Source organism: Embiotoca jacksoni, unplaced genomic scaffold (genome assembly GCF_022577435.1).
Source record: "Embiotoca jacksoni isolate LCO1_2020_lvr unplaced genomic scaffold, fEmbJac1.0.p SCAF_4, whole genome shotgun sequence".
Lineage (NCBI taxonomy): Eukaryota > Metazoa > Chordata > Actinopteri > Embiotocidae > Embiotoca > Embiotoca jacksoni.
Window position 1 is genome coordinate 3,553,263 of NW_027185392.1, and position 26,183 is coordinate 3,579,445.

General features: G+C 42.2%; 1 protein-coding gene across 1 annotated transcript; it reads left to right on the top strand.

Moving 5' to 3' along the window:
- smc3 (structural maintenance of chromosomes 3) lies at positions 1-26,183 on the top strand. Its single transcript, XM_069166706.1, has 29 exons — positions 1-190; positions 1,256-1,331; positions 1,499-1,537; positions 1,647-1,714; positions 1,986-2,057; positions 2,745-2,824; positions 2,921-2,999; positions 3,287-3,404; positions 3,726-3,901; positions 4,129-4,209; positions 4,684-4,848; positions 7,432-7,553; positions 8,003-8,216; positions 8,569-8,672; positions 9,927-10,026; positions 11,147-11,307; positions 11,734-11,875; positions 12,117-12,267; positions 12,815-12,965; positions 15,490-15,643; positions 15,874-16,032; positions 17,532-17,639; positions 17,906-18,014; positions 19,864-20,111; positions 22,517-22,729; positions 23,227-23,415; positions 24,623-24,800; positions 25,252-25,358; positions 25,951-26,183. Exons 1-29 carry the CDS (start codon positions 176-178, stop codon positions 26,020-26,022), a joined length of 3,651 nt encoding a protein of 1,216 aa, XP_069022807.1. The 5' UTR covers positions 1-175; the 3' UTR covers positions 26,023-26,183.

Below are 26,183 nucleotides of genomic sequence, written 5' to 3' on the forward strand. Positions count from 1 at the left end.
GTTATTCTGTTTTAGCCGCACTGTTTGTTTTTTTTTTTTTTTACAAATTTTAAATGCAATAATTGCACCGTTTAATCTGGGTTATTAATTCCTGGCTTCTCCCGTTTAGCGGAGGAGGGCGGGGGGTTGTTATCTCCAAATTCTGCCGAGGAGACGCCCGGCTTTAGGCAAAGCCATGTACATCAAACAGGTAAGCGGTGCGTGTGTGCCGACTCGTTCCGGCCGAACATGAATCGGGCTAACGCCGCGTTAATCACGCGGAATGAGCTTTCCGTCGACACCGAAAGGCTTTCCACGAAAAGTATAAACGTCGACCAGCTTGTAAAGTAGCAAACGCACGCCTAAAGACGGCTTTCGTGAAGTCGCTTGCTCGCCGATGTTAGCGGGCGCGATTCATCTTGAATTGTCCCGTCCCACTTATCGGGATGCTAAGCTAACGGCACGGAGCTAACGTTAAACTCGCGCGTCTGAACGTTTTTTTTTTTTTTTTTTTTTGGCGAGTATTGTGTTGGTCAAAAATGGTTAATGGTTAATGTTGTTATCAAAACGTATGAGCCCGCTGAGGTCCTTGAATGAAACCGACGTTAGCCCGTAAAAAAGGGGGGGGGAGGGCCCGTCAGTCGAGGCCCAGATAACTGACACATAACGTTTTGTTGCTGCGACGCAAACACATGTTACACATGTTACACGTGTTGCACATGTTGCACATGTTGAGTCTTGTCATGTGATTCTGGATTTGGTTGTAATTTTGAATGAACCACACGTATGGTGAAGCAGCTTTTCTGTTTTTAACGCACCAAAGATTTTCCCACCACAACTTCTACTGATATTTCTAAGTAGGGCGATATGTTGATATTTGATCGTATTGTGATATAAGACTTAATAACGTCTTAGATTTTGGATATCGTTAAAGCGTAACAATGTGATATGTCATAATTGTTGTGTTGTTTTTTTTTCGTTCTCGTTTCAAAAGGCTGTATCACAGTAAAGTGCTGCCATTTTTTTTTTTTTAAACTTATCAAACAGTTGAATCATTTATTTTTTTGCCTTTACCCACTTTGTCATTATTTCAACATTACTGATTAATAATCATAAAAAAAAAAAAACTGCAAGTATTTTGTTAAAACACTAATAGTCAGGCCTACAATATTGTTGCAATAGTCATATCAAGGTATTTGTTAATATATATATATGGTGATTTGATTTTGTTCATATCGCTCATCCATAGTTTTAATAAAGTTTGGTTCTTGTGCAGGTCATCATTCAGGGGTTCCGAAGTTACAGGGATCAAACTGTGGTGGACCCCTTCAGTCCGAAGCACAACGTCATCGGTGAGTTTGTGCTCATCTCAACCTTTCACTCATCGTTTTGTATCATGCTGGAGCCTTGGATAGTTGCACCTACACACGCTGGCAGACCGAAATAAGTTTGCCATTATAACAAGCCGCCATTTTAACATTGTGGTTTTTTGTTTTTTTTTCTTCTTCCACTGTTACAGTTGGAAGAAATGGGTCCGGAAAAAGTAACTTTTTCTATGGTACGTGAGCCCCAACGAATTTTGCCATTTCACATTCAGAGTTAGCTGCTCCGTGTTGTTCGTATTTCTCGTCTCAATTTGTGACTGCCCTCTTTTTATTTTCTTTTAGCCATCCAGTTTGTGCTCAGTGATGAATTCAGCCACCTGCGACCCGAGCAGCGCCTGGCCCTGCTCCACGTAAGTACAGGCAAATTGTGAGACACAGATCCCAGATCATGAAAAGGATTGACATCGTGGTTGTGAAGAAATATCCCGTGAACCATGCTTACGTTGGTAGAAGCCAGTGTAACGAAATGCATGTGAAGTATAAAAGTCTTAATGGGATTAGCTGCTAAAATTAACAGTTCACGTTTTAGAAGATTGAAGCACAATGGGAAGCAAGGCTGTTGATGAATGTATATGCCAATAGCCATTATGTTAAAATGTTTTTCATCTCCTGTCACTGTAGGAGGGAACTGGTCCACGTGTCATCTCGGCTTTTGTGGAGATTATATTTGACAACTCTGACAACCGACTGCCGGTAGGAATGGCAAACATTGTGTATTAATGTAATCACTGACATGCTGGTTGTTTCCATCGTGATACTGTTCAAATCGTTTCAGTAAACATTTCAAATAGACTCTGTCTTCTCTGTCCGTACCTGATGAATAATTGGTAAATGGAATTGGTCAGTTTAAGCTTAAATGCGCATATAATTGAATGTCCAGTAATATTGGCACAGGTTGTTTTGTTTTTTTTCCCCCCCACAATGCTTTTAACAAATTAACCCCAGATTCAAAAAAAATATTGTGGAGTATTATGTCCAATTTTCACTTGCGTTTATACCAAGACTCTTAGAGTCATTGTAAAAAAGAAAAACTGTGTATCGTTAAATCAACATCCTGAGTCCGAGCTTCCAGTGGAAGTGTTACACTCGCTGTATAATGAAGTTAATTTTATATAGAGTTCCCCCCTAAAATGAATGATGACAGTTACGACGACTGATTGAACCATTCAGCCTCGAGTACACACAGTGCTCATTATTTTGATGGTGAAGAACGGATGTTTATAACACTCTAGAAATCCATGGGCTGTTTTTTACCGAGTGTAAAACCGTAATTGGGAAGCCTGGTAATACTGTGACATAACCAGCCAATTCTGCGGCTGCGTGTGATTCTCAACTTGAACAGTGTTTAATACAAACTCCCCCCCCACCTCTCCCTCACAGATTGACAAAGAAGAAGTCTCCCTCCGCCGCGTCATCGGCGCAAAGAAGGACCAGTACTTCTTGGACAAGAAGATGGTTACGTAAGTATTGCAGTGGCTCGACTGTCCACGTCTCTGTAATCACAGGAAATCACAACTCTGTGATCTCATGTCTTCAATGTACGGTTCTTGTTGCAGTAAGAATGATGTCATGAACCTTCTGGAGAGTGCCGGCTTCTCTCGCAGTAACCCATACTACATCGTCAAGCAGGGAAAGGTGAGAAAGGAGTGGGTGCCAACCTCACACTTCTTTATTGCGATGTGTTTTTTCTTTTTTGTCTTTTTTCAGTGCAGTGTAATAAATTGCAGTGTCCACGCAGGGCTGAAAAAAATGAATGCTGTTTGCTCGGCCTCATGGTTTAAAATCATAACCTGCTGTACCAGCAGAATTAGTGTTGATTTGTAAAAAAAAAAAAAAAAAAAAGCAGCCAAATGTAGCTTTCTGACAGGAAAACCAAACAGTTTGCTGTTGCATCTCGTGCATAATCTCACTGTTTCGTGCAGATCAATCAAATGGCCACAGCACCCGACTCCCAGCGCCTGAAGCTGCTGAGAGAGGTGGCGGGGACCCGGGTGTACGATGAACGCAAAGAGGAGAGCATCTCTCTCATGAAGGAGACGGGTAAAAGCTTCATAACACCGTTCATTTATATCTTGGACTGCTGTGAATGATTTTTTTTTTTTTTTTTGTGCACATGTTTGAGTTTAACTAAAATGTTTTACTGTTCAAAAATATGTACTTGGAAAGTTTGTTTTTTTTTTAGCCTGAGGCAAAGTATGTTCAGTACACACTGTACCGAAACAAAAAAACATGCCGGTTTACAACATTTTCTAGTCGCAACATTCGTAGTGAAATAATTACTCGTATCAAAAAAATGCCTTCAAATGATGTCTGCAGTTAGTGAATGTTTTACAAAACAACCAAATGTGTGTTTTCCAACAGAGGGGAAGCGAGAGAAGATCAATGAGCTGCTGAAGTATATCGAGGAGCGTCTGCACACCCTGGAGGACGAGAAGGAAGAGCTGGCTCAGTACCAAAAGTGGGACAAGATGAGAAGAGCTCTGGAGTACACGATCTACAACCAGGAGCTGAACGAAACCCGCGCCAAACTGGATGAGGTATCATTTAAGAATATCACATATATACAATTATACAAAATATTAATATCCTGAACTTGATTGACGCACAATGAGACCTAATTGACAGCTCAGTGATAGAAGATGAGTCATCGTCGTTTAAATATGAACAAATGGAAGATTTATGTTCTCTCTATGCTGTGCAGCAAAAACATTTTCCCTATTGCTTCAGTGCCGTGACGTCTGCATTTTGTTTGGGTGTTTTCCAGTTGTCCAGCAAGAGAGAGACTTGTGGAGACAAATCCAGACAGCTGCGTGATGCTCAGCAGGATGCCCGAGACAAAGTCGAGGTAACGAACTCCATCACCAAGAAGGAAATCCTTATCTGGAGGAAGAACATTAACATTGTTGTAATCGTCACAGCGTTATCGCTCATCAAGTGCTAAGGGAGTCTAAATTTTAGACATTTAAAATGTTATTGCTCTTACTGTGTCACACTTGACAGCTTTGGGTAAGATTCAACTTTGTCAGACGAGTCTAGTTTGTGAATCTCAATGTCGCCAAATGATGTTGTAATAGTTTGATTGTGTGGAGATGAAACAAATTGTATCACTGAATTTATTTTCGAGCCCTACTTGCTAAAAACTTTAGACACAAAAAGCATGGGAATACATTTATCAACCGCTTTTGAATTGTAGCTTCACAACCTAATTTCCTCTTGGTCTTTGTTAGCAGGTGGCTTTGAACCGTCATTTAATGTCCGCAGAGGAAGTAAGTGGTCGTTTTCACGAACCGTTTCTGTATGTTGGCTTCCTTTTCGGTAGGAGACGGAGCGCGTTGTGCGAGAGCTGAAGTCTAAGATCTCTGCCATGAAGGAGGAGAGGGAGCAGCTGTCGGCCGAGCGCCAGGAGCAGATCAAGCAGAGGACCAAGCTCGAGCTGAAGGCCAAGGACCTGCAGGACGAGCTGGCAGGCAACAGCGAACAGAGGGTACGGAAGCCTCCCATCTGCGTCACTGAACACGTGACGCTGCACCAACTACAATCGCCCTCTCTCTTCACCATCACCATCACTGTATGAAGAGAAGGATGGTCGTCTTAAAACGGACCTATTCTGACCAATCGTCACAAAATAATCCGAATTATTCAGTTCATGGTTGTATTATTCCCAGAATGGCAAAACAAAACAGGAACACTGTGCCCAGCAAATTTATATTTTACTGGATAAATGATTAATTTATAATATTATCACCAAGTCATTTCTTGTTGATTGATCATCACGTCAATAACTAATCAAAAAGCACCGAGTTACGTTTTTTTCAGACTCATTCTCCAAGAGCTTGTCCTAATGTATAGAATTGATAGTTTGAAATTCAAGTCTGTAAAATGTCTTAAAATCTTATTTTAACTATTAAAAGTTTAAAACTTTAGCATGACGCCAAAACTCACAAGAAATCAAATCAACCCGATGGCCAATGTGAACATACTGACTGAGAGGAGGAGCGATCCAGTGTAATTACAAGTTTCTGCTTGAGTGTGTGTGTGTGTGTGTGTGTGTGTGTGTGTGTGTGTGTGTGTGTGGGGCGTCTTCTGTCACGACGACCGTAATATTTTGTCATGACGATGAGTCCTCTTGTTTTGGATCTTGTGCTGCGAGCATCATTACGTGGGCAGTTTTGAGGCGGATAGTTGGAATGCGCGAGTGTAGTTTGGTTGTAATCGTTTGTGTAATTTGGATTTGCATCAAGCTTTTATTTTTGTAGAGTATTTAAATGAGCAGTGATTGAAAACAGTGTAACGTTACCATAATAAACATTCCTACCGGGGCGGCTCGGTCTCGGAAAGCACAATGCACAACCAAAATACGCCATTTATGTGTCACCTGCGTTTGGAGGGAGTTCACCAGGCTTTGTTTTGAAGTACAACCGTATTAACTCGGTTCCAGCTGTAATACAAAGATCACACCACTGACGCATTTCTAACCACAAATGTGTGACGTAAGCGATTATTAACGCCATATCCTAATTAACTCTGAAATGGTGTCGGCACTCACTTAAATTTGTATGTTTTCAGTCTCAGGTTGCCGTCACTGCTCTTTCGGTATTCATGCATGTTGGCTGGGTAATAGATTGTATATTACAGCTGTTAGTATTAGAAATGTATTGTTTTAAGGTGTGTGAATACAATTTACTTCCATTTACTGCACGCAACAGTAGAACACAGTTCATGGCATTTAACATTTTGAATATTATATTTTGCGAGCTTTTGTTTATGTAACGCTGCAGCGGGTATCAGTACACGTCCCTCTAGCCCTAATGTGTAGAAACGTGTGCAGATGCCCTGTGGGAGGATTTGAGAACCAAAACAGAGTAAGCAGCAGCTCGCGTATCAGACTCTGTGCCATCAGGTCCTCTGTACACAAAACTTCCTGCCAGGAATCATGTTATAGAGTTGGCACTGATCGCTCTCCATATGGCCTCGTGATGAGTGCGCGCGCGCTTGTGTGCACGTGTGAGTATGAAGATGATAATCATACATAACGGCTTTATTGGCTCAGTTTGTGTGTGAAGCATGATGGTGTCCCGGGCAGCACGCTGGCTGGTGGTTGGATTAAAGCCCACCTGGCCACGGCTGGCGCAACAAAAGCCAAAAGTTATTGGAGCAAAATGAAAAGCCTCGCTGGCTGCGGGTGGTCCTGGTTTCATCAGCTTTGAGGCGGCTGATCAAACCAGGGGGAAAATATAGAGGTTTTTTTTTTTTTATATACCTGTGGGAGGACAGCCAACCATCAGGACGTACTAAAGAAAAAATAAAGAAAGAAAAAAAAAAAAGCACCACATTTGGCTGTTGCACACTGGTACTGGCAGTTTACTTTTATTAGCGCATGTCAAATCATAATATGTAAATTAGAGAAGTGTGAATCACAAAGTGGCAAATAACTACTGTGATTAATGGCACAGAAAAGCCTAATGACTGAGATGCGAGTAAGTGCTGTCGCGGTTTGAACTGATGTTACTACAACAGGCTTTCTGGTGAGCTTGGATGTTCGTGCTACCAGCTTGCAAACCCAGATTTTGGTTTACCGTATATTTTCTGGGATGGCACAGCGACCTTAATGATTTGGTGGAAAGGGTTTGTTTTGTTTTCTTCGTTCATTGGCACAAGTCGCCTTCATCTCTTTTTTTTTTTTAATGGCTATCCAGCTTTAGAAATCTGACTCATTCTCAAATCACTGTTGTTATGACAGTTCTTTGCAACAATTTTCTCATCTTACGGGGACATTCGCCTCATTTTTCCTTTACCAACAATGAATGTGTTATGTAATGTTTGTAACCGTATTATTGTGGCCTAATAGGGTGATTCTGCAGTCGAGGTCTACGCCAAATACAGAATAGATCCATTTATCACAAATTACTCAACAGATTATCATTGTTACTGAGGAATATTATTTTCCGTCGTTGTATTACCCAGTAATATTTCTCTAATTATATTATCTCTTCCTTTTATTCTCCTCTCTTGAGAGATCTCTCATTTTGAGGTTTTATTAGATCGTGGTCTGTTCTTGCTCTTCCAGAAACGTCTGCTGAAGGAGCGTCAGAAGCTCCTCGAGAAAATTGAAGAGAAGCAAAAAGAGCTGCAGGAGACCGAACCCAAATTCAACATGGTGAAGGAAAAGGAGGAGCGGGGTATCTCCAGGTAGGGATGACTCATTGTCAGCTGCGGTTCCTCGAGCAGCTGGTGGCCGCGCATAATTCGATGAGTCACATCATCGCATATTGAATACATTTTGATACCGAGAGTTGAAGAGGTTCCATTCAGTTTTGTTTTTTTTTCCTCCCCCTCGTGTTCCTATTAAGCACCTCCATAATATATCAAACCTGTCTGTACTTTCAAAATCGGATCCTCTCACAGGACACAACAAAATGTTGATTACATGTGATTATACTCTGAATGACATGACTTATCAAAACAAAAGCAGTAGAGGAAAGATGAGCTGTAAACATGTAACCGTCTACTGTGAGCATGTCTGCATGAACAATTTGTTGGGAAGCGGGTAGAATTCAGATCGTTTACCGATGCAGCTGCTTGTTTGAACTTGGTGGTGTGAATCTGTAACCCGCTCCGTGGGTCTCGCCTCCTTCCAGGCTGGCCCAAGCTACACAGGAGAGGACCGACCTGTACGCCAAGCAGGGCCGCGGCAGTCAGTTCACCTCCAAGGAGGAGAGAGACAAGTGGATCAAGAAGGAGCTGAAGTCTCTGGACCAGGCCATCAATGACAAAAAGAGGCAGATTGCAGCCATCCACAAAGACCTGGAGGACACCGAGACGAACAAGGAGAAGAACCTCGAGCAGTACAATGTAAGACGGCTCGAAACTGTTCAAGTACTCCCCCAGTTCTGCATGGCAAAGATTTGAAGTGAGGTTTTAGTATCTTTTGTAGCTGTGCAATTGGAATTATTAGCCGTACAATTCTCCCGCTACTTGAACATATTCACAGTTTTTTAGCGCAAAATTACATCTGGCTGCTGAAATGGTTTTTTAATTTTGCAAACGAAGCTGGAAGATTGATGGTAACGTTTTGCCTCATTTTATTCCTCATTGACTTGGAAATGGCCGTAATGGGTTTTTTGCTGTAAACGATTTCTGCAGCTTGGATGTGACCTCTTTGCAGGGGGAGTCAGTATGACCCACTTTCAACTTGTGTCTTTAGAAACTCGATCAAGATCTAAACGAGGTCAAGACCCGCGTCGAGGAACTGGACAAAAAGTATTACGAAGTGAAGAACAAGAAAGATGAGCTGCAGAGCGAAAGAAAGTAAGAACCTCATCTTTCCATCTAACCGTCTCTTTGACCTCGCATCTTTCAGTTCATTTAAAAAAAAAAAAAAAAAACAGCCTTCATTTGGCCTCATGGGTTTTATTTTTGTTGTGCTGAGCAGTACAGCATCACATGATGTATCTGAATCTTTACGTGAGTCATGCCTGCAGCTTGCATTGAGTTGAAAGGTTGAATTGTTCACTCTTCCTTTAAGCCAATAAGCTGTTTCTGCTTGACAACCTTTAGCTGCACACCAGCTTATCGTATGCTGTGAACGTCAGCAGGCCTTCGCCGGCCACTTAAACAATGAGGTTTATTTATGGAACGCAGAGGATGATACTTGCAGAGGTTTTTGCTTATAAAAGGTCCTTCAGTGTGGAAGAGTTGTGGAGCAGGTTAACGGTGAAAAGATTGTATTTCGTTCCCTGCTTCTTTTCACATGCAAGCCTCAGCAACAGTTTGCCTTGAGTTTAAAGAGCACAACTCTGAACATTTTGTAAAACTGAAAACCATTAAAAGCGATGAGACCCTGCCTGCTATCACTAAGTTACACATATTTCATGAATATTTTATGCGTGATTCTGAATCCATCGTGGTTTCTCCAGTTTGCTGTGATCCACCATTTGATCTAATGGGTGAAAAAGCAGAATAAAAACAGCTTTAATAGATGCAGGCTCCACAGCTGCAGGCTATTAGCACTGTAACAACAAATATGACAAATGATAATTTTACCCTAATGAAAACAACAAGGGGACTATTTTGCAGTTGTATTGTTTTGATCATTTTAAATGTGATTGTTTAACAAGAATTGAGTGAATATATCAATCTCAGACAAAAGCCAATATTATGTAATGAGGACGTGAAAAGAATGAATATTTAATACACTTTGCATTGCGTGCATGCAAATCATTAATCAGTCGTGTCTGTTACAAATTAGAAATGTCAATAAATCATGTTAAAGCATGATGAAAGCGATGATTGCTTTATCCGCTTACCTCATTTTTCGGAAGTGAACCACCCGTTCGGTGCAAAGTCTACTGAAGTTTCCTTTTGCAAGCTGTTTGTCAATACTTGTGAAATAATACACATCAGAAACATTTCTAAAGGACACGGCCAGCGTAGCATAATGTTCCACTTCCTGGGTGTTCATATCGCCAGCGACTTTTTCCGCGAGTATCATGGCGTGCAGTCGGGTTTGAGTTTTTCTGGTGACATAAGTGTACCAGTGTGTGAGCGTCTGTGTCTGTCCAGCTACCTGTGGCGTGAGGAGAACGCGGAGCAGCAGGCGCTGGCAGCCAAACGAGAGGACCTGGAGAAGAAACAGCAGCTCCTCAGAGCAGCCACCGGCAAGGTCCGTGTCACTGTGCATGACTGCGTGATTATTGACTTGCATAATAGAACAACAGGATGCCTAATGCTTCCGTCTGGACCCGAGTGAAAGATACGACTGTGTGTTTGTGTGCGAGGACAGGAAATGGAATTTCTGTATCAAGAGGACTGAAAATAACGCCGAATCTAATCCTTTTACTCGTGCACACGCACCCTTATCTCCTTATTTTTTTTTTAATTTTTTTTTTAATGCGGATGACATTTGTCAGCTAGAGGTAGACATCTCTTAAACCATCACACATGCACTGACTTGCTGAAGAACTGTGATAGAGGAAACTGGTAAGTGCAGATAAATCGGATCCAGAGTAAAAAAAAAAAAAAAAAGCGCCTGGCTCTTAAAGCGAGCCCACTGAGTACTGAGATGGACTCACTTTGTGACTCAGCCAGTTGTCAGGATAGGTATATCAAATGGAATCATTCATCTGCCTCACTACTGGCACCTTCTGATAGCAAGCTAAATTTACATATGACTCACTCCTCTCTGCCACATCCAGTCATTTCTTCTGGGCATATACATCAATCAAATATCACTTCTGCAGAAATGAAAGAGGCTGTTTGTACCTTCATGGACGAACCTCCTGCATGTATTTTTCTTACGTTGGTCCCGGCTGACTCATCCTGTCTCCCTCCATCCTTTTGATGGACTCGATCCATCCTCGCTCACATTTTATGTTTGAAGTGTATAGTTTAGTTTCATTTTACAGAATGAGAATATTAATATTGTATTTCTGTTTTTGTCAGTACCTCTCAATATCAGCCACCATAAATATGGAGGCTGCATGTAGAAACACATTTTGTTATTCAGCATGCAGTTTGTTTCTTTATTTCAAAAGATTTCATCTGTTTATGAATCCTTTCACAATAATGTTGTTGTTCGGCAGCAATCATGGCTCATTTTGTGAATTAAAATGGGCACTTATGCAAACATAAAAGTATTTTATTGGGAAGGTTTTTTTTTTAATCTTACAACTGTTAAATTAATGTTTATATATGTTGATGTTTTTGTCAGAAATCTGTTATTTTATGATGATGATTCATTTATTTTGTAACATTAAATGTATAATAAATCCTCTTTCCTCCAGGCCATTCTGAATGGTATTGACAGCATCAACAAGGTCCTTGAGCATTTCCGTCGGAAGGGCATCAACCAGCATGTCATCAATGGTTACCACGGTATCGTCATGAACAACTTTGAGTGCGAGCCTGCCTTTTACACCTGTGTGGAGGTGACTGCTGGGACCAGGTGCGTATTGCTTTTACAGTTTCACTGTTAGCTCCCGGTGTTGTTTATCGTGAAAATCTCGCTGCCAGACATTTTAATGGTGTGAAAGTTCAAAAGAAAAAAGACCAGGGGCTCCACTTTCTGCAAGCTAATGTGTCCTGTGGGTATGAGAAGCAGGATGCTGCTCGGTGCTGCACTGGAAGCCAGCGTACCAATTAAAACATATAGCGTTTGAAAATGTGGGTATTATTAAGTCGTTCCTTCGTCTGTAGTGTCAGTATATTGTACAACTTGAGGTTTATAATTACTTTATAACTGATTTTAATTTCAATCAAAAAGAAAGAAAAGAGAAGCTCCATTGTTTAGTAGTTTTCAGAACACATTAAAATATTTTGTACGGATATTTGATGGTTGTTTGTAGTAAAATTGAGCACTTGTGTTTACCAGACTGTTCTACCACATTGTGGAGACTGACGAGGTCAGCACTAAAATACTCATGGAGTTCAACAAAATGAACTTGCCTGGAGAAGTCACATTCCTGCCACTGACCAAGCTGGACGTCAGGGACACCGCCTACCCGGAGACCAATGTACGTGCTTCTTGTGTAGTAAATTTAGACTCAGCCGGCAAATGGGGAGAACTAACACTGGAACAATAACATGAAAGTAGCCGTATTCATGTGCTTTCTACGCATCCTCCCAGTGCTATGTCAGGCCATAATAAGCATACTACATTTTTCCAGTCATTAAAGTTTTATTACCCATTCAACAGACAGTTTTTGCTTGATGAGGATGCTTGTAAAAATCTGTCTCTTGTTTCTGCTTCATAAGGATGCCATCCCCATGATCAGCAAGCTGCGCTACAGCACCAACTTCGACAAGGCCTTCAAGCACGTGTTTGGAAAGACGCTGATTTGTCGTAGCATGGAGGTTTCCACCCAGCTGGCTAGAGCTTTCACCATGGACTGTATAACTCTGGAGGGTAAGCTAACCTGCGATGCACAGTACAGCTCCCACGTATGTAGTACTGGGAGGGAGAATATAAAAAGGAAGGCGGCAGCTCCGACCCAAAACAGACGTGGAGTATCGGGTCAAAAGGAAATCAGCGAGCTTCTGTTCGTGTTAAACCAAAATATGAATAAAATGAGAGTCAGTTTAACGCTATATAGATTGGTATTCATTTAACTGGTGAATTTTGGAAGTGGTAACTTCGGGCTCATGTAGCCTACATTTTTGTTATTGACTGCATCTGCAATATTTGTGGTATCTTGTTGACGCATTGCTTTTCCGGAGAAGTTGTTAAAAACATTGTGAAACATCTTTTCCAGATGGTCCATGTGACTGGAAAATGTTGAATAGGAGTATTGTTGTGTAAATGTTTTGGCTCTCATCCTTCCAATTACACAGTCCTCATGAATGTCAAAAGAATTGTAAATGTCCGCTGACAACACAACACTGAGGCTAATACCGTAGTAGCATTTTATACAGTGTGTTCCTTAAATTTAGTACATTGTGTTGTGACCTGCTAGGTGACCAAGTGAGCCACCGTGGAGCTCTAACCGGAGGCTACTACGATACCAGAAAGTCTCGTCTGGAGCTGCAGAAAGACATGAGGAAGGCTGAGGAGGAGCTGGGCGAGCTGGAGGCCAAGCTCAACGAGAACCTACGCAGGAACATCGAACATATCCTTCCTGTTTGAGCATGAAATGAGTTTCGTCATCGCGGTACAGCAGTAATGCGCGCATGGAAATCTTGGCTCGACGCGCTCTCCGTGGAGGAGAAATTGGAGCGCAAGCGAAATCATTTTAAATTATTTAAAAAGAGCCTGCAGGGCTAGCTGTGCTGCAGACGTCTTCTAATTATCACCCATTTTCTGTTGGCTGAGTTTAGGACGACTATGCTGGAAAGTGAGTCATACAGTTTTGTAAAAGCGTCACCAACTGAACAATTCATCAGAGACAATTTTTACTGCTTTGAGAATGATTGATTATAGCAAAATGGGCATGGTCACAAAGGAATACCGAGGGGAAAAAAAGTGTTTGACATCAAACTAGAGGATTCTCCATTTGAAAATTAATTATTGACTTAAAAGACTTCCGCCAATTTTAATATTTTAAAGTGGCGGAAGTTAGAAATCCGTTTCTTTTATCTGTCAGTTTCCGGAAAGCATTTAATTTTTCAGGATAGAATCACCTTCTTTTTTTTCCCCCATTAAATCTCAAAGTGATGAGTTTCACTTCAAACAAGCTTTACCAAATTAGTTTTCATTTTTAATTACTTTTTTGATTTCATAGAATGACACTTTGAGGACGGCAAGTGCTACAAATCAGGCTTTAGCTTTAGTGTCGGTCTGCTGAAATTAAACAGCAGGTTTGATTAACTGTTGGCACTATTATTGGAAAAATGGAGGTGCAAACATCAGTTATTTTTGGCCGTCAATATTTTGTTACGACCATAGTTTGCTGCTGAAGAAATATTTGAATTCCTTTGCCACCGGGCAGTGTACAAGACCTTTTCCCACCAACAAGGAACTCTACTGATAACAGTCATAACACCTACAGGGTGATGTCATATTGCTGAGCCTGTATAAAAAAAAAAAAGAAAAGATAAAAGATGGATTAAATTAATCTGGGTTATGTGGCTACCTCAAAGCCAGCAGGAAGCTGACTCTGCTGCAGTGACGAGCTTTAAGCGGTTCAAGAAAGATTAGCGCTTGTTAGGTCGTATCGGCCAGAGCCGTGACTCACCGCCCGGCAGCCCATCGAGGCAAAGCAAGTGGCTCAGGGGGGATTTGTGTTCACATGTAAAGCGTGTTTATGAATAAGGTCACTTCCGCCCCGATAGGAATACGTGTCTTGTTTGCACACCTGCGTGATGGTGTGTCCCTTCTCACTCAGCGCCGGTAATATCGACGCCGCCGCTACGTGTGCGGCCGGTGATTACGAACGTATGCGAGTGGGCGGGAGAGACTGTGCTCGTCCTTCACTCCCGCAGCAGTGAGTCAGAGGACAGATCAATTATTTAAAAGCCTTTTTGTTATCTACTCTCCGCTGCTGCCCCGTCGATAAGCGCGGGATTACGACGACGCACCTCGCTCACCCCTTTCGATTTAGAGCAGCCGTCTTCATTTTGCCACCACGTCGTCGTTTTGAGGTTGCGCAGCGCGCGTCCGCCTGTTGCGACTTCACGTGACTAAATTTGCACCTAGATTTCTTCCTAAGAGTTGGAGGGCTCTTTGCTGATATCAATGCAGGTTTCTCTTTTTAAAAAGGATTTCGACGTAGAGCAGTTAGTGGGCTGATGTCAGCTGTTTACATTCAAGAAAGCGTTAGATGCTCTTAAGCCGTCTTATTTACTCCGCTGCGGTCAACATGCAGGAAAGTCCTCCGAGATTGATCGGCGTCGGTGTTCATTGAGTTCCGTGAGGAGTGTTGCCGTCCCGGAAGATCAATAAGCCTGTCTATTAAATTAGGTTAATGATGACAATTTGCAGGCCTTCTTAATCCCCTGCCTTGATATCAGTGATGACACCATCTTCCCCTGCAAACCCAATCACCTTATTAAAGCGCTCTGGATTGCACTAAACAGCGAGCAAGCTCTGCCCCGATGACTTTGATGTTAATAGCTTCTACAAAACGGTCTGCTTTGCCTGGAGACTGCAGTTTGATAGCGTTTTTATTGAATCTGAATCAAACTGTGAATCTCTTCGTGACACTGCCAGTTACAGGGAGTGGGGTTATTAACAACCAAATGTAAAACATGGACGGTTGTGTCTGAATGGTTGTTCTTTTACCACGTATTTTATCAGCACTCTTGTAAAGTTGATTAATTTTACTCATTTGTCATGTTGCTGCGATGGAGGACGATGTTCGCTGTTCTTTGGGGCGACTGAGCTGCAGCTGTAGAAGCTGTAGTTCTACTTTTATCATTCAGGAAAAATCTAATCAAAACTGATGTTTTGAATGCACATCGCACTGAACGTTACCTGACGGCAATCCAGTCGTTGTACTCGGGCACTGAGGTTTGGAGCTTAACACAGAACTTAAATAGACAGCTGAAGCCTTGAGGAAACTGTGTCACAGGAAATTAGGCAAATAATGAAAAGTCCGAAGTCGACTAGTCGACAGTTCTTTGGTAAATGAGTACTATAAAGAACTAAACGCTCCTCCAAGCATTGCCGTGAACTTCCTTAACCGCTGCCTCCACGCATCAACAATGAGATTGACCAACTGATGAACCAGATGCAGCAGATCGAGACGCAACAGAGGAAGTTTAAGGCATCCAGAGACAGTATTCTGTCGGAAATGAAGATGCTGAAGGAGAAGAGACAGCAGTCGGAGAAGACGTTCATGCCCAAGGTAATACTACAGTAGTGTTGTTACAATGTCATGATTTAAGCTCGTGTAAAAGCCCACAGTTCAAAGGCGGCAACAACCGGATTCAATTCTTAATTCTGAAAGTTCCTAATTGTTTAAATTCCTAATTGTTTTTTGATTGATCTGTGAAGGAGGTTCAGTCTGTTCCCAGTATTGTCTCTCTGTGCCGTCCGCTGATTTCCAATTCATTCTCCCTCGTCTTCCTTTCCCAGCAACGCAGTCTCCAAAGTTTGGAGGCCAGTCTCCATGCCATGGAGTCCACCAGGGAGTCGCTGAAGGCCGAGCTGGGCACAGATCTGCTCTCTCAGCTCAGCCTGGAGGACCAGAGGCGTGTGGATGACCTCAACGATGAGATTCGTCAGCTGCAGCAGGTCAGGAGAATATGATCTGCGTCTGTACATGCAGGATGTTTATCACACTTTCACACAGCCAGTGAAATCCCAGGATGGATTTCTGTTAAACTGAGAAAATGTTAAATGGTGCGCGGTAAAGTATTTTAGTGCCTTGAGTTACTGCTTATTGAAGATCCTGGACAGATCATTTAAAACTGAAATAAAAGGCTTCCTCTGAGTGGGATTGGTCTTTAGGACTTTCCTTGTTGATGCCAAAAGCATTGTAGTATTTTCTTGGACATTTGTTGTGACTGTTTTTTCCCGAATTCAGCTAGAAATTCAAATTTTCCTTGAAGGTTTTAAGAGTTCGGATTAATTACTGCTTTAATGATAACCCATATTGACACTCTAAATGATTATATATTTAATACCACAATTGATCCTTTGTGCGGAAAGTCTTCTTTTGGCCATTGATGTAGTGTTTTATCTAATTACTTAAAAAAAAAAAAAAAAAAAAAAAAATCTGATAATTTGGTAAAATTCAATTTAATCTGAAAACTAAAATAATTTTTTTAATCTCATGATGTCTAGTACACGGAACAATAACTTCCAGTGTTCAATGGGTGGATCTGTCCTTTTTGCTTGTTCTGACTTCACTTACTACTTACAGATCCTGCAGCTAGGATTTAAAAAAAAAAAAAAAAACTACCAAAAAAAAAAAAAAAAAAAACATATTCGAGGACACTGCTGAAGCTGAAATAGCGGCTGCATCCACGCATGCTTACGTGTAGCTCAGAGAATATGCCGGTTACCTACATTGCGGTTTTGTTTTTTTTCTTCTCCGTTTCCCTTCGCCCTCCGCCTCCTGCTACTGTATTCAAACGATCTAAGGTGAGAGTAGCAGCCAGCAGCTGTGTGTGGGATGTTCCTGTGATCCAGCATTGCCTCCTCTTTTCTCTTTCACTGCCAGCTGCTCTCAGCTCTCCCCTCAATGAACTCGAAGCCATTCCAGCTAGCGTTGCGCAACAACTTCGCCCCCACACCGTGTAGTCTTTCATGTATGGTTCTGCAGTGCTGGCAGTTGTTGAATTATATTGGTTGAGACATAATGCTTGGTTTTGTATTTATGAGCTATTGTTATTATTGCATTTGCCTGGACATAAGTGAATTCACACAAAAGGGATGTTTGTGCACCATTTCTTTGGGCAAACTGTGCAGTGACAATAATCCTTTATAAATAGTTAACAGGTAAGACTTACCAGAAACTGCATATACACAGTTTTTAGCAACATTTTTAGTCTGCTGTCACATTAGAGCAGTAAAGATATCGTCGAGGGAAGAAGCTATTCAAAGTTGGCTCTTGGACAAATTCCTCTGACGGCATCGCTTATTGCAGCACATTTTTTTTTCCATTTACACAAAGCAAGAATAAACGTTCAGATATGGAATTGGAATGTGCTAAACGCCTCGTCGAACTACACGTAGCAAAGACCGAACATGACTTATTTCTGCGTGTTGATCCCTTTGTCCTCTCACAGGATAACAGACAGTTGCTGAATGAGAGAATCAAGCTGGAGGGCATCATGACCAGAGTGGAAACGTATCTTAATGAGAACTTGCGGAAGCGTCTTGACCAAGTGGAGCAGGTACACTGTCCCTTTAAACACCCTACCAACATGCCATCAGTCTCCTAGTATGGCTATGCATGCAAGAATGTAATATTCATCTATATTTTGTTTTTTTCTCCGATATTCTCAAGTAAGTTGTATCTCGTTTCTTGCATAAAACCTGCAGCTTCAGTTTGTTTTCATCAGTTGGATCATTTAGTAAATACGTGTTGAAACGGCGTGTTGTGAATAGTGAGTCTTGGATTCGACGCTCCAACGCTGATGTCTGATTTGCATCGACACAGGAGCTGAACGAGCTGCGAGAGACGGAGGGAGGCACAGTGCTCACAGCCACAAATTCGGAGCTGGACGGCATCAACAAACGTGTCAAAGACACTTTGACCCGATCAGAAGGTATTGTTCGACCTTCACCACACGCACAACAGGAGGGTAGTGGAAGTCTTAAAACCACTCTTAACCCCGCAGGACACCTGAACACAATATATTCCCCAGTTCTGCCAGCAGAGCTGATCAAAAGCCAGCACTGTGTTGTTGTTGTTGTTGTTCCCAGTGGTCATTAAATGTGTGTCTCAATGGGTCAGAATAACAGCTGACGCACAATTTTTGGGTCTTAATTTAATTTGACTTTGTTCTTCTAATCTAATCCATTTTAAAAACTACGTGGTGTCCATAAGATTTAGTTTTCAAGGTGGGAGCTGCCCAATATATAGTATTGGGCAGTTGTACCAGCTCCCACCTTGAAAACTAAATCTTATGGACACCACGTAGTTTTTGAAATAGCTTTTTAATGAATGAAATGTATATTAGAAATATTTAAATGCAACAATTCTAATAATATTTTGGAGCTATTATTGTTGTGTAGATATTACTTATGCCCTGTTTAGACTGCCAGCCCAAATCAGGTTTTTTGTCACATCCAGATTTTATCCAGATTGATTTTTGAAAATCAGGCAGAAAAAAAGAAATGCAATTTCTGCAAATCGGATCCAAACCACATTTGAGGTGGTTTTAATGCGATCGTATTTCTACAGATGCGTCTCAGTCCAAACGCTCGGTTGGCTCAGATCATATTTTTTTGCGTCACTGGTAATGCAACACTCAATGACAATGTAATTTTCAGAGGGGCAGAGTGAGCTGAGTCTATGCACCCACTAGCAGAGTGGAGAGTTTGGTACCACGGAGGACAACGAGAACAACAGTTAGTAGACAGACGCTGAAATAAATTGTCTGCTGGCACTTTGCTTTTGCGTGTTGAAAGCCACGTTATCAGCGTAGCCACGCATACGTCGTTACCACGGCAACCCTTGCAGATAGGTTGCTGATGTCGGGGTCAAACCGAATCCGATATCGTCTCTATTGCCGCCGATTTTTCCTAAAAGATCTGGTTTGAGAAACAAATCTGATTTATCTGCAGCCTGAACAAAGCCTTAGTCGTCTTGAGAGAATCAACTGAAGCCAACACCATCATTTCTTGTATTTCATGCAGACCATTATAACACATCTGTGTGACTATTGTAATAAAAGCCAGACAAAAAAAAAACCTAAAACAAAATGTGTTCAAAGAACTTCTTCCAAACAGATACAGATGTAATGATTTGTTGTAACTTATTGTTTTAATGAGGCGTCCAAACAGAAAGTTTAGACTGTCCTCATTAGGTTGGTAATAACAACAGATGGTGAGACTTACCGTGAGGGGTTTGTTTGTTCTTGCATCGATGGCCCAGTCGCACAGTTTTATAAATGTTCTCGTGGTGCTGTGACTCAAATGAGGTTGATAGAAAGCACTTGTGAGAAAGTACTCGTTCCTGAATAGCATTAATTTGCGTGGATTCATATTTTATCATTGTCAATAACTAATTAAAGACCTATTCACATAATGATCTTTTCTTAAGTAAGTATTACATTCAAGCATTTTGTTCTTGGCTATTTGACAGTTTACCACCTATGTCTTAATGAACAACCTGATTTGCTTTTGTCTCATTCTTATAATGAAGTGGGGGAAGTTGATTAAATGCTGTAAAGACAAATGGAGCAATTGGGACTGCTGAATGAAAATGATGTCCTGGCTTTTTTTTGTTTTTGTTGAAAAGTACATTTTTAGTACCTTTTGAAAACCAGAGAATCCAGCGTGCGACAGAGTTACTCATTTTGTGACCCAGTGATGCATACACTAACGTCTCACTTGTACCGAAACCCGTCGCGTCTACTGTGCTCTTAACAACTCCTCCGATGCCTTTTCCAGATCTGGATGTTCTGATTGACAAGACCGAGGCAGAGATCAAGGACCACATAAAGAGCATGGAGCGATGGAAGAACATTGAGAAGGAGCAGAACGATGCCATCAACCACGACACCAAGGAGCTGGAGAAAATGACCAACAGACAGGGCATGCTGCTCAAGAAGAAAGAGGAGTGCATGAAGAAAATCCGAGAGCTCGGCTCGCTGCCTCAGGAGGCCTTTGAGAAGTACCAGACCCTCACACTCAAACAGGTACACGCACACCGTGGTCAATAATATTACACAACGGCCTCGAGGCTTTGAAGTGTCCTCCGTCCACCAGCCGACAACAGGATCATTTACATGAGGTGTACAGTGTTTTTGAGACTTCCATGTATTCCAGTAATGTCTCCTAACTGAACTTGAACGTATTTGTCAGACAGTTAAAGCAGCAACGAACTATTTTCCCCTTTTCGTTCACTTATAAAGTTGAAGTGACGAATGTGTGAATACGTTGCACGTCCACACGTTCAGCAGTCGCAGAGCAACATCAGACTTCATTCGGAGTCGTACGCCTTATTGATTTAGGGCCAAAATGAGTTTGCGTGCGTTCTCTGCTCTGCTGTCCACCAACTCCTGAGGGGAGATACCTGGCTCAGCTGATAAATGCTCCTTTATGTTCCCTCGCTAGCTGATAACCGTGGTTCTGCTGTTCAGTGTCAGGCAGAGAGTGTTTTTTTTTTTTTTTTTTGTCCTACTGAAAACGGCTGCACTCTGGATGAAAATGAGGTCGTAGAGCTCGGCGAGAGTAGCTTTAAGAGCTGTAAACATCGAGCTGGAAGAGGGTGAAACGCAACGTGACCTTAGATTTGACTTCACACGTCGGCCATAACAACGGCAGCGTTAACAATACGCAAGAGCTATTTCTATTTCTGAGGTTGGTCTTCCCGTGCTTCCTCTTTCACTTCCCTCGTCGTGCACAAGCGCATCCAGACCCCGATCTGTTCGGGGATAAAGCCTGAGACCATCACAGCCCACCCACTCACCAGTGACTCAGACACTAGTTAGTGCTCTCTGTCTGCTCCCAGAGGCAGCTGACTGAAACAAATCACAGCCTTGAGTTGAGTGGACTTGGCTGCATCTTTCATAAGTGTCTGAGCATGTACAATGCGTGTGTCTGTGTATGTGTGAGCGTGTCAACTCCCCTCCCCGACGAAGCTAGAAATAGCCTCACGCTGTCTCATAAACACTCCATATAGTTAATCTTTCTCCACGGGACGCTGCTCCGGGGCAAGATGATGCCATTGATTTGCAAAAGTGGATGAGGGGGCCAAGTCATAATGGCACTTGCTCATGTTCCCTTTGTCGTTCGTGAGTCAGATGGACGAACTCATAGTTGGAGAGTTTGGAGAGAGTGTGCTGCTTTTGAGCTGGACTAAAGTGGTTCTTAATTTAACCAGGCCATGTCATATCCTGATATGAAAAGAATCTGTCATTAATACGTTCATGATTCATGAGTCGTAATAATGGATCTGAAGTTAGATCCCCCTTTAAGTCAACATGTGGAACTGAAGCACACACCAACACTCGCAGGGTTTACAGACGACTTTCTGGCGTTGGGAAAAAAACAACACAATTCTAACAATGTTAAAATCACTGAATTGAAAAGTCTTATTAAATATTTATTAAATATTAAGTTTTCTTCTGAAGTCGACATAAATTCTTCTCTTTTATTTTGTTGGACATACGTTTCCCATGACCCAGCTCGCATGCAGTAGCCGCTTGCTACCAGTCGTTCATGACCGTACGACAAAAAAATAACATTGTCAGTAGTCGGCTCTTATTCAAGTGACCTTTTTTTTTTTTTTTTTTTTTTTCATATTTCCTACGATTCAGTTTGGATTCTTGAAACTTGATAAATATCGCTAGTTTAAACTAGTTTGAAATATGCCTGCCATATAATTCATTGGGTTTTTAGCCCTAGTTGCACATTTGTAGCCCTTTTTTTTTTTTTTTTAAAGTGTTAGCAGTACGTGAAGGCATTATGTAATACTGCACTACTTCGAGTGACTCAAAAGTAAAAGAAAAAGGTTGGGTTGCGACTTGATGACAAAAGGTCATCAAATGCTGTATACCGTCAGTAAGAGCTGAGCTGTTTACTTTGAAGCGTACAATAAATTAGTAACGAGTGCAAGCTATTCAGAATTAAATGAGCTTTTTTGTCAACACCGAGGACACGGTCATATTGTTTAAGAAACTTTGTGTGACTTGTCAGCGCAGCGAGCGGGGGCCGGGCGTTTATGTTCAACGTGAGCTCCTCGTGGTGGCTGGGCGATAGACTGACCCCTCGTTCGCTGTGATAATGATCATGTTTGTTTATCTGGTGTGTTTTAAAAGCTCTCTACCAGGAAAGGTAAAAAAAAAAAATTAAAAAAAGGATCAAATCATATGCAACAACATTAAAAAAAAAATTAAAAAAAAAAAACCACAGTCTACTAACGTACATTACTATTAATAATAGATCCAAAAATAATACCTTCAAGCTGCAATATAGACCGAGCTCTGAAAATGGGCCTGTTTTGAGGAGTACTTTTAAATATCCTGACAGACTGCTGGTCTGATCTTCCCCACGGCTAATGATGAAGTTATGTAACACTCCCTCCCTTCCCCCCCAACAGTTGTTCAGAAAACTGGAGCAGTGCAACACCGAGCTGAAGAAGTACAGTCATGTCAACAAGAAAGCTCTGGACCAGTTTGTCAACTTCTCCGAGCAGAAGGAAAAGCTCATCAAGCGTCAGGATGAGCTGGACCGAGGCTACAAGTCCATCATGGAGCTCATGAATGTCCTGGAGCTGCGCAAGTACGAGGCCATCCAGCTCACCTTCAAACAGGTACGGTGCACCTCGACACTCTGACCACAGCCTCCGGGGAGATGAACCGAGCTGCTGCTTTTGGTCAGTCATTGTGTCGCCAGACAAGTCGAGTCTGGGTTTTTTTTTTGTTGTTGTTTTTTTTTAGGATGATGAGTTTGTGAGGAGAGACACAGCTGATGGTTTTAGGTTGGCACCAGATTTTATGTATACGGACTGAAAAAAGTGACAAAATACAAGAAAGCAAGAGTTTTATTTTGTAAGCGCTTCAGTTAAAACACCATTATTTTATAGAACTATATTACATCAATAAGAAGCTTTTTTTTTTTTTTTCCCCATCCTTATTACATTTAAATATGTGCTGTCTTAGTGTTATATATATATATTTTTAGTCTTTTGAAGTTTCAGATGATCATACAGATACTTCAGGTCTCACGCAAGCTGAGCATTCGAACAACTTGAGCGTAAAGTGATTGAACTTCACGGTGCCATTTCTTGCCATCGTTTCTTCCTCCCAGGTGTCGAAGAACTTCAGCGAGGTTTTCCAGAAACTGGTGCCGGGTGGAAAAGCTACGTTGGTGATGAAGAAAGGTGACGCTGAGGGCAGCCAGTCTCAGGACGAGGAGGGGGGTGGAGACAGCGAGAGAGGATCCGGGTCACAGAGCAGCGTTCCCTCGGTGGACCAGTTCACTGGAGTCGGCATCAGGGTAACGGGCTTTTTCACTTCCAGTTTCTTTTTTCTTTTCGTCTGGATTGACTAAGAATGTCATTTCTTTATTATTAGACAGACAAAACAACAATAATCACCTTCATTGATTTGTTTTTGTTGTTGTTGTTGTAATCAGGATAAGATAAACTTAACGTGATGTCAAGTGTTAAGAAAAAGGCCACAACACGGCTGAAGAATACGATCGTTTTGGTCACGCGTTGCAACCAGAAATCTGTCAAGTGTGACTTGAACGTTGTCGTGTTCGCCGGGGGCGCCTGAAATCGATCCTTTTAAACAAATGAAAACGTACTCCGTGACCTCCCCTACGAAACCAGCATCATTTGACTGAAGTGAATCGGCACACGGTTCAGAGTTTTGGGACATTTTAGTGTCGCAAGTCCCTCTTGAGATCACCGTGTGGGACGGCGGCCCGGTTAAGGAGACGCACCAAGCAGGGAGCTGGTCGGGATTCAGGATGTTTGACAGCAGCAGAGCAGCACTCTGTAAACTTATGTTGGTAGCTGTGAACCAGTGGAGTCAGCGGGCCGGCGAGAGTGAGGGAGACATTTCGCTGTTATAATGACACGAACGAGCTGCCGTTCATTCAAAGGAGCTGTAAAGGTGTCTCGGAGCTTTTCGACCATCTGCGCAAGATGACGCACGAGACGGTTTCAGTCTTCGAGCATTTACATAATGTGTGAAGATATCACTAATGAGTATGGGAACTGACCAAAAAAACAAAAAAAACAAAACAAATTATTTGCACTTAAATGATGTGCAGCTGCTGCACCTAAAAGTTATTCTACATAAAGTGAGCAAAATCTTTTTTGGTCTCAAATTATTCACATTATGCGAGTATTCCAACGGCGCTGGTGAACATCCGGATCATGTCACGTATCGTAAGTACCTTTAGTGTTCGAGAGTTCCCTTGAGTTTTCGTCTGGGAATCCGTAAATATGGAATTTTTTTTTTAATTTTTTTTATTTATTTTTAAGGAGTACTGGTGCCGTCTCCCCACCGAGCAGAAACGAGGCGAAGCCGGGTCACGCAATGAGCGACACGCAACTCTCTTCACACTTCGAATCGATCTCAAATCATTCTCAGCGCTGTCGTGACGGTGCAGACGGTTCATCCGTCAATCCAAAATCACCCGGCGAAAAGAGTTTCACGAGCTGCTCGGTGACGAAAGAGTTCCCTCTGTGCAGGTGTCCTTCACGGGGAAGCAGGGCGAGATGAGAGAGATGCAGCAGCTGTCCGGAGGTCAGAAGTCTCTGGTGGCTCTGGCCCTGATTTTCGCCATCCAGAAGTGCGACCCGGCTCCTTTCTACCTGTTTGATGAGATCGATCAGGCCCTCGACGCCCAGCACAGAAAGGCCGTCTCAGGTACGCCGCCCCTACGAACGTGCGCGTCGATGAAATGAAGGGGAATCGAACATATCAAGACGTGCCGCGAAAAACGGACACGAGTTCAATCTAACCCGATCCAGGAACATTCTATAAGGAGCGTAAACGATATGTTCTCGGCGAAAGCTTGGTTTTAATGGCCTTTTTGAAGAGATGTTGATTGAAATGTCTAAATGTGCTCTTTTTTATATTGCAAAAAAAATATTCGGTTATCCAACCTATGAAAATGATAGGTGACAAAATGCCTTGTTTGTTGGTTCTTCCTGTGTCATTGTACAAGTGAACTCAATATATATTGTACAAATATATAAAAAGGTTTCTTTTTGAAATTGTCCTAGAAAATTGTCAATTGCAAACAAAAAAAAAACAAAAAAAATGAAAATGTTGATCCTGAGAGAGTGATGTGTTTTGTGACGCGTGAACATTTCAGACATGATCGTGGAGCTGGCCGGACACGCCCAGTTCATCACCACCACCTTCAGGCCTGAGCTGCTCGAGTCTGCCGACAAGTTCTACGGCGTCAAATTCAGAAACAAGGTGAGGCTTTCCTTTCAAGTCCGTCGGTGCCACCTGAGGTTCTCCCTCATCGCACGGACATCTTTCAAGTTTGATCTTACCCCGAGGAGCGCTTCTCACGGACGGCCGTGCAGGATCCGCAGAGTCCAATACACTTAGTTTAGGTCTCAAATTTGCGCCGGAGTGAATCTCATCAGCCTCACGATTGGAAATACGTCGGTTTAAAACTGAAGTAAATCTGAACATTAGAACAACTCGTTTCTGAATTATTTATTTTTTTTGGCCACACCCGTGTGAGTTGTGAGTTGCAGTGACAGGAAGCCTCGCGAGCGTCTCCTGACGGTCTGTGAGGCGTTAAGGGAACATCCGTTAATTGTAGTAACAGAAACCAACCTGGGTTCCATCTCCCCGTCAAGATTTGATGCAATTGAATTGTCTTGTTCTTCACGTGGATTTTTATTACATTAGCATCTTAAAAAAAATAAATAAATAAAAAATTCCACTCTATTTTTAAGGTTTCACCACAAACAATTACTGCTGAGTTAGAGCGGCTAAAATGGAGGCATCGATTGTTCATTAACTGTTTGTCTCTGTGTGTGTTTTTTTTTTTTAGGTGAGTCACATTGATGTGATCACAGCGGAGCAGGCCAAAGACTTTGTGGAGGATGACACCACCCATGGTTAATGGTCCTCTGCTCTTCATCATCGCCCCCTCCTCCTCCTCCTCCTCCTCCTCCTCCTCTGCCTCTACAGTGCACTGCGTAGCTCTAAGCCTCTCACAATGGACCCCAAGGACAGAACTGTTTCGCTCAATTCACACGTCCTGTTAGCGATGGGGGTGAAGGG

Excerpts from the sequence above, each read along its gene's own strand:
- smc3 (XM_069166706.1), top strand. Across the intron at positions 12,966-15,489 it reads AACCTACGCAGGAACATCGA|ACGCATCAACAATGAGATTG; the intron begins ACATATCCTTCC and ends ACCGCTGCCTCC. Across the intron at positions 20,112-22,516 it reads AGACCCTCACACTCAAACAG|TTGTTCAGAAAACTGGAGCA; the intron begins GTACACGCACAC and ends CCCCCCCAACAG.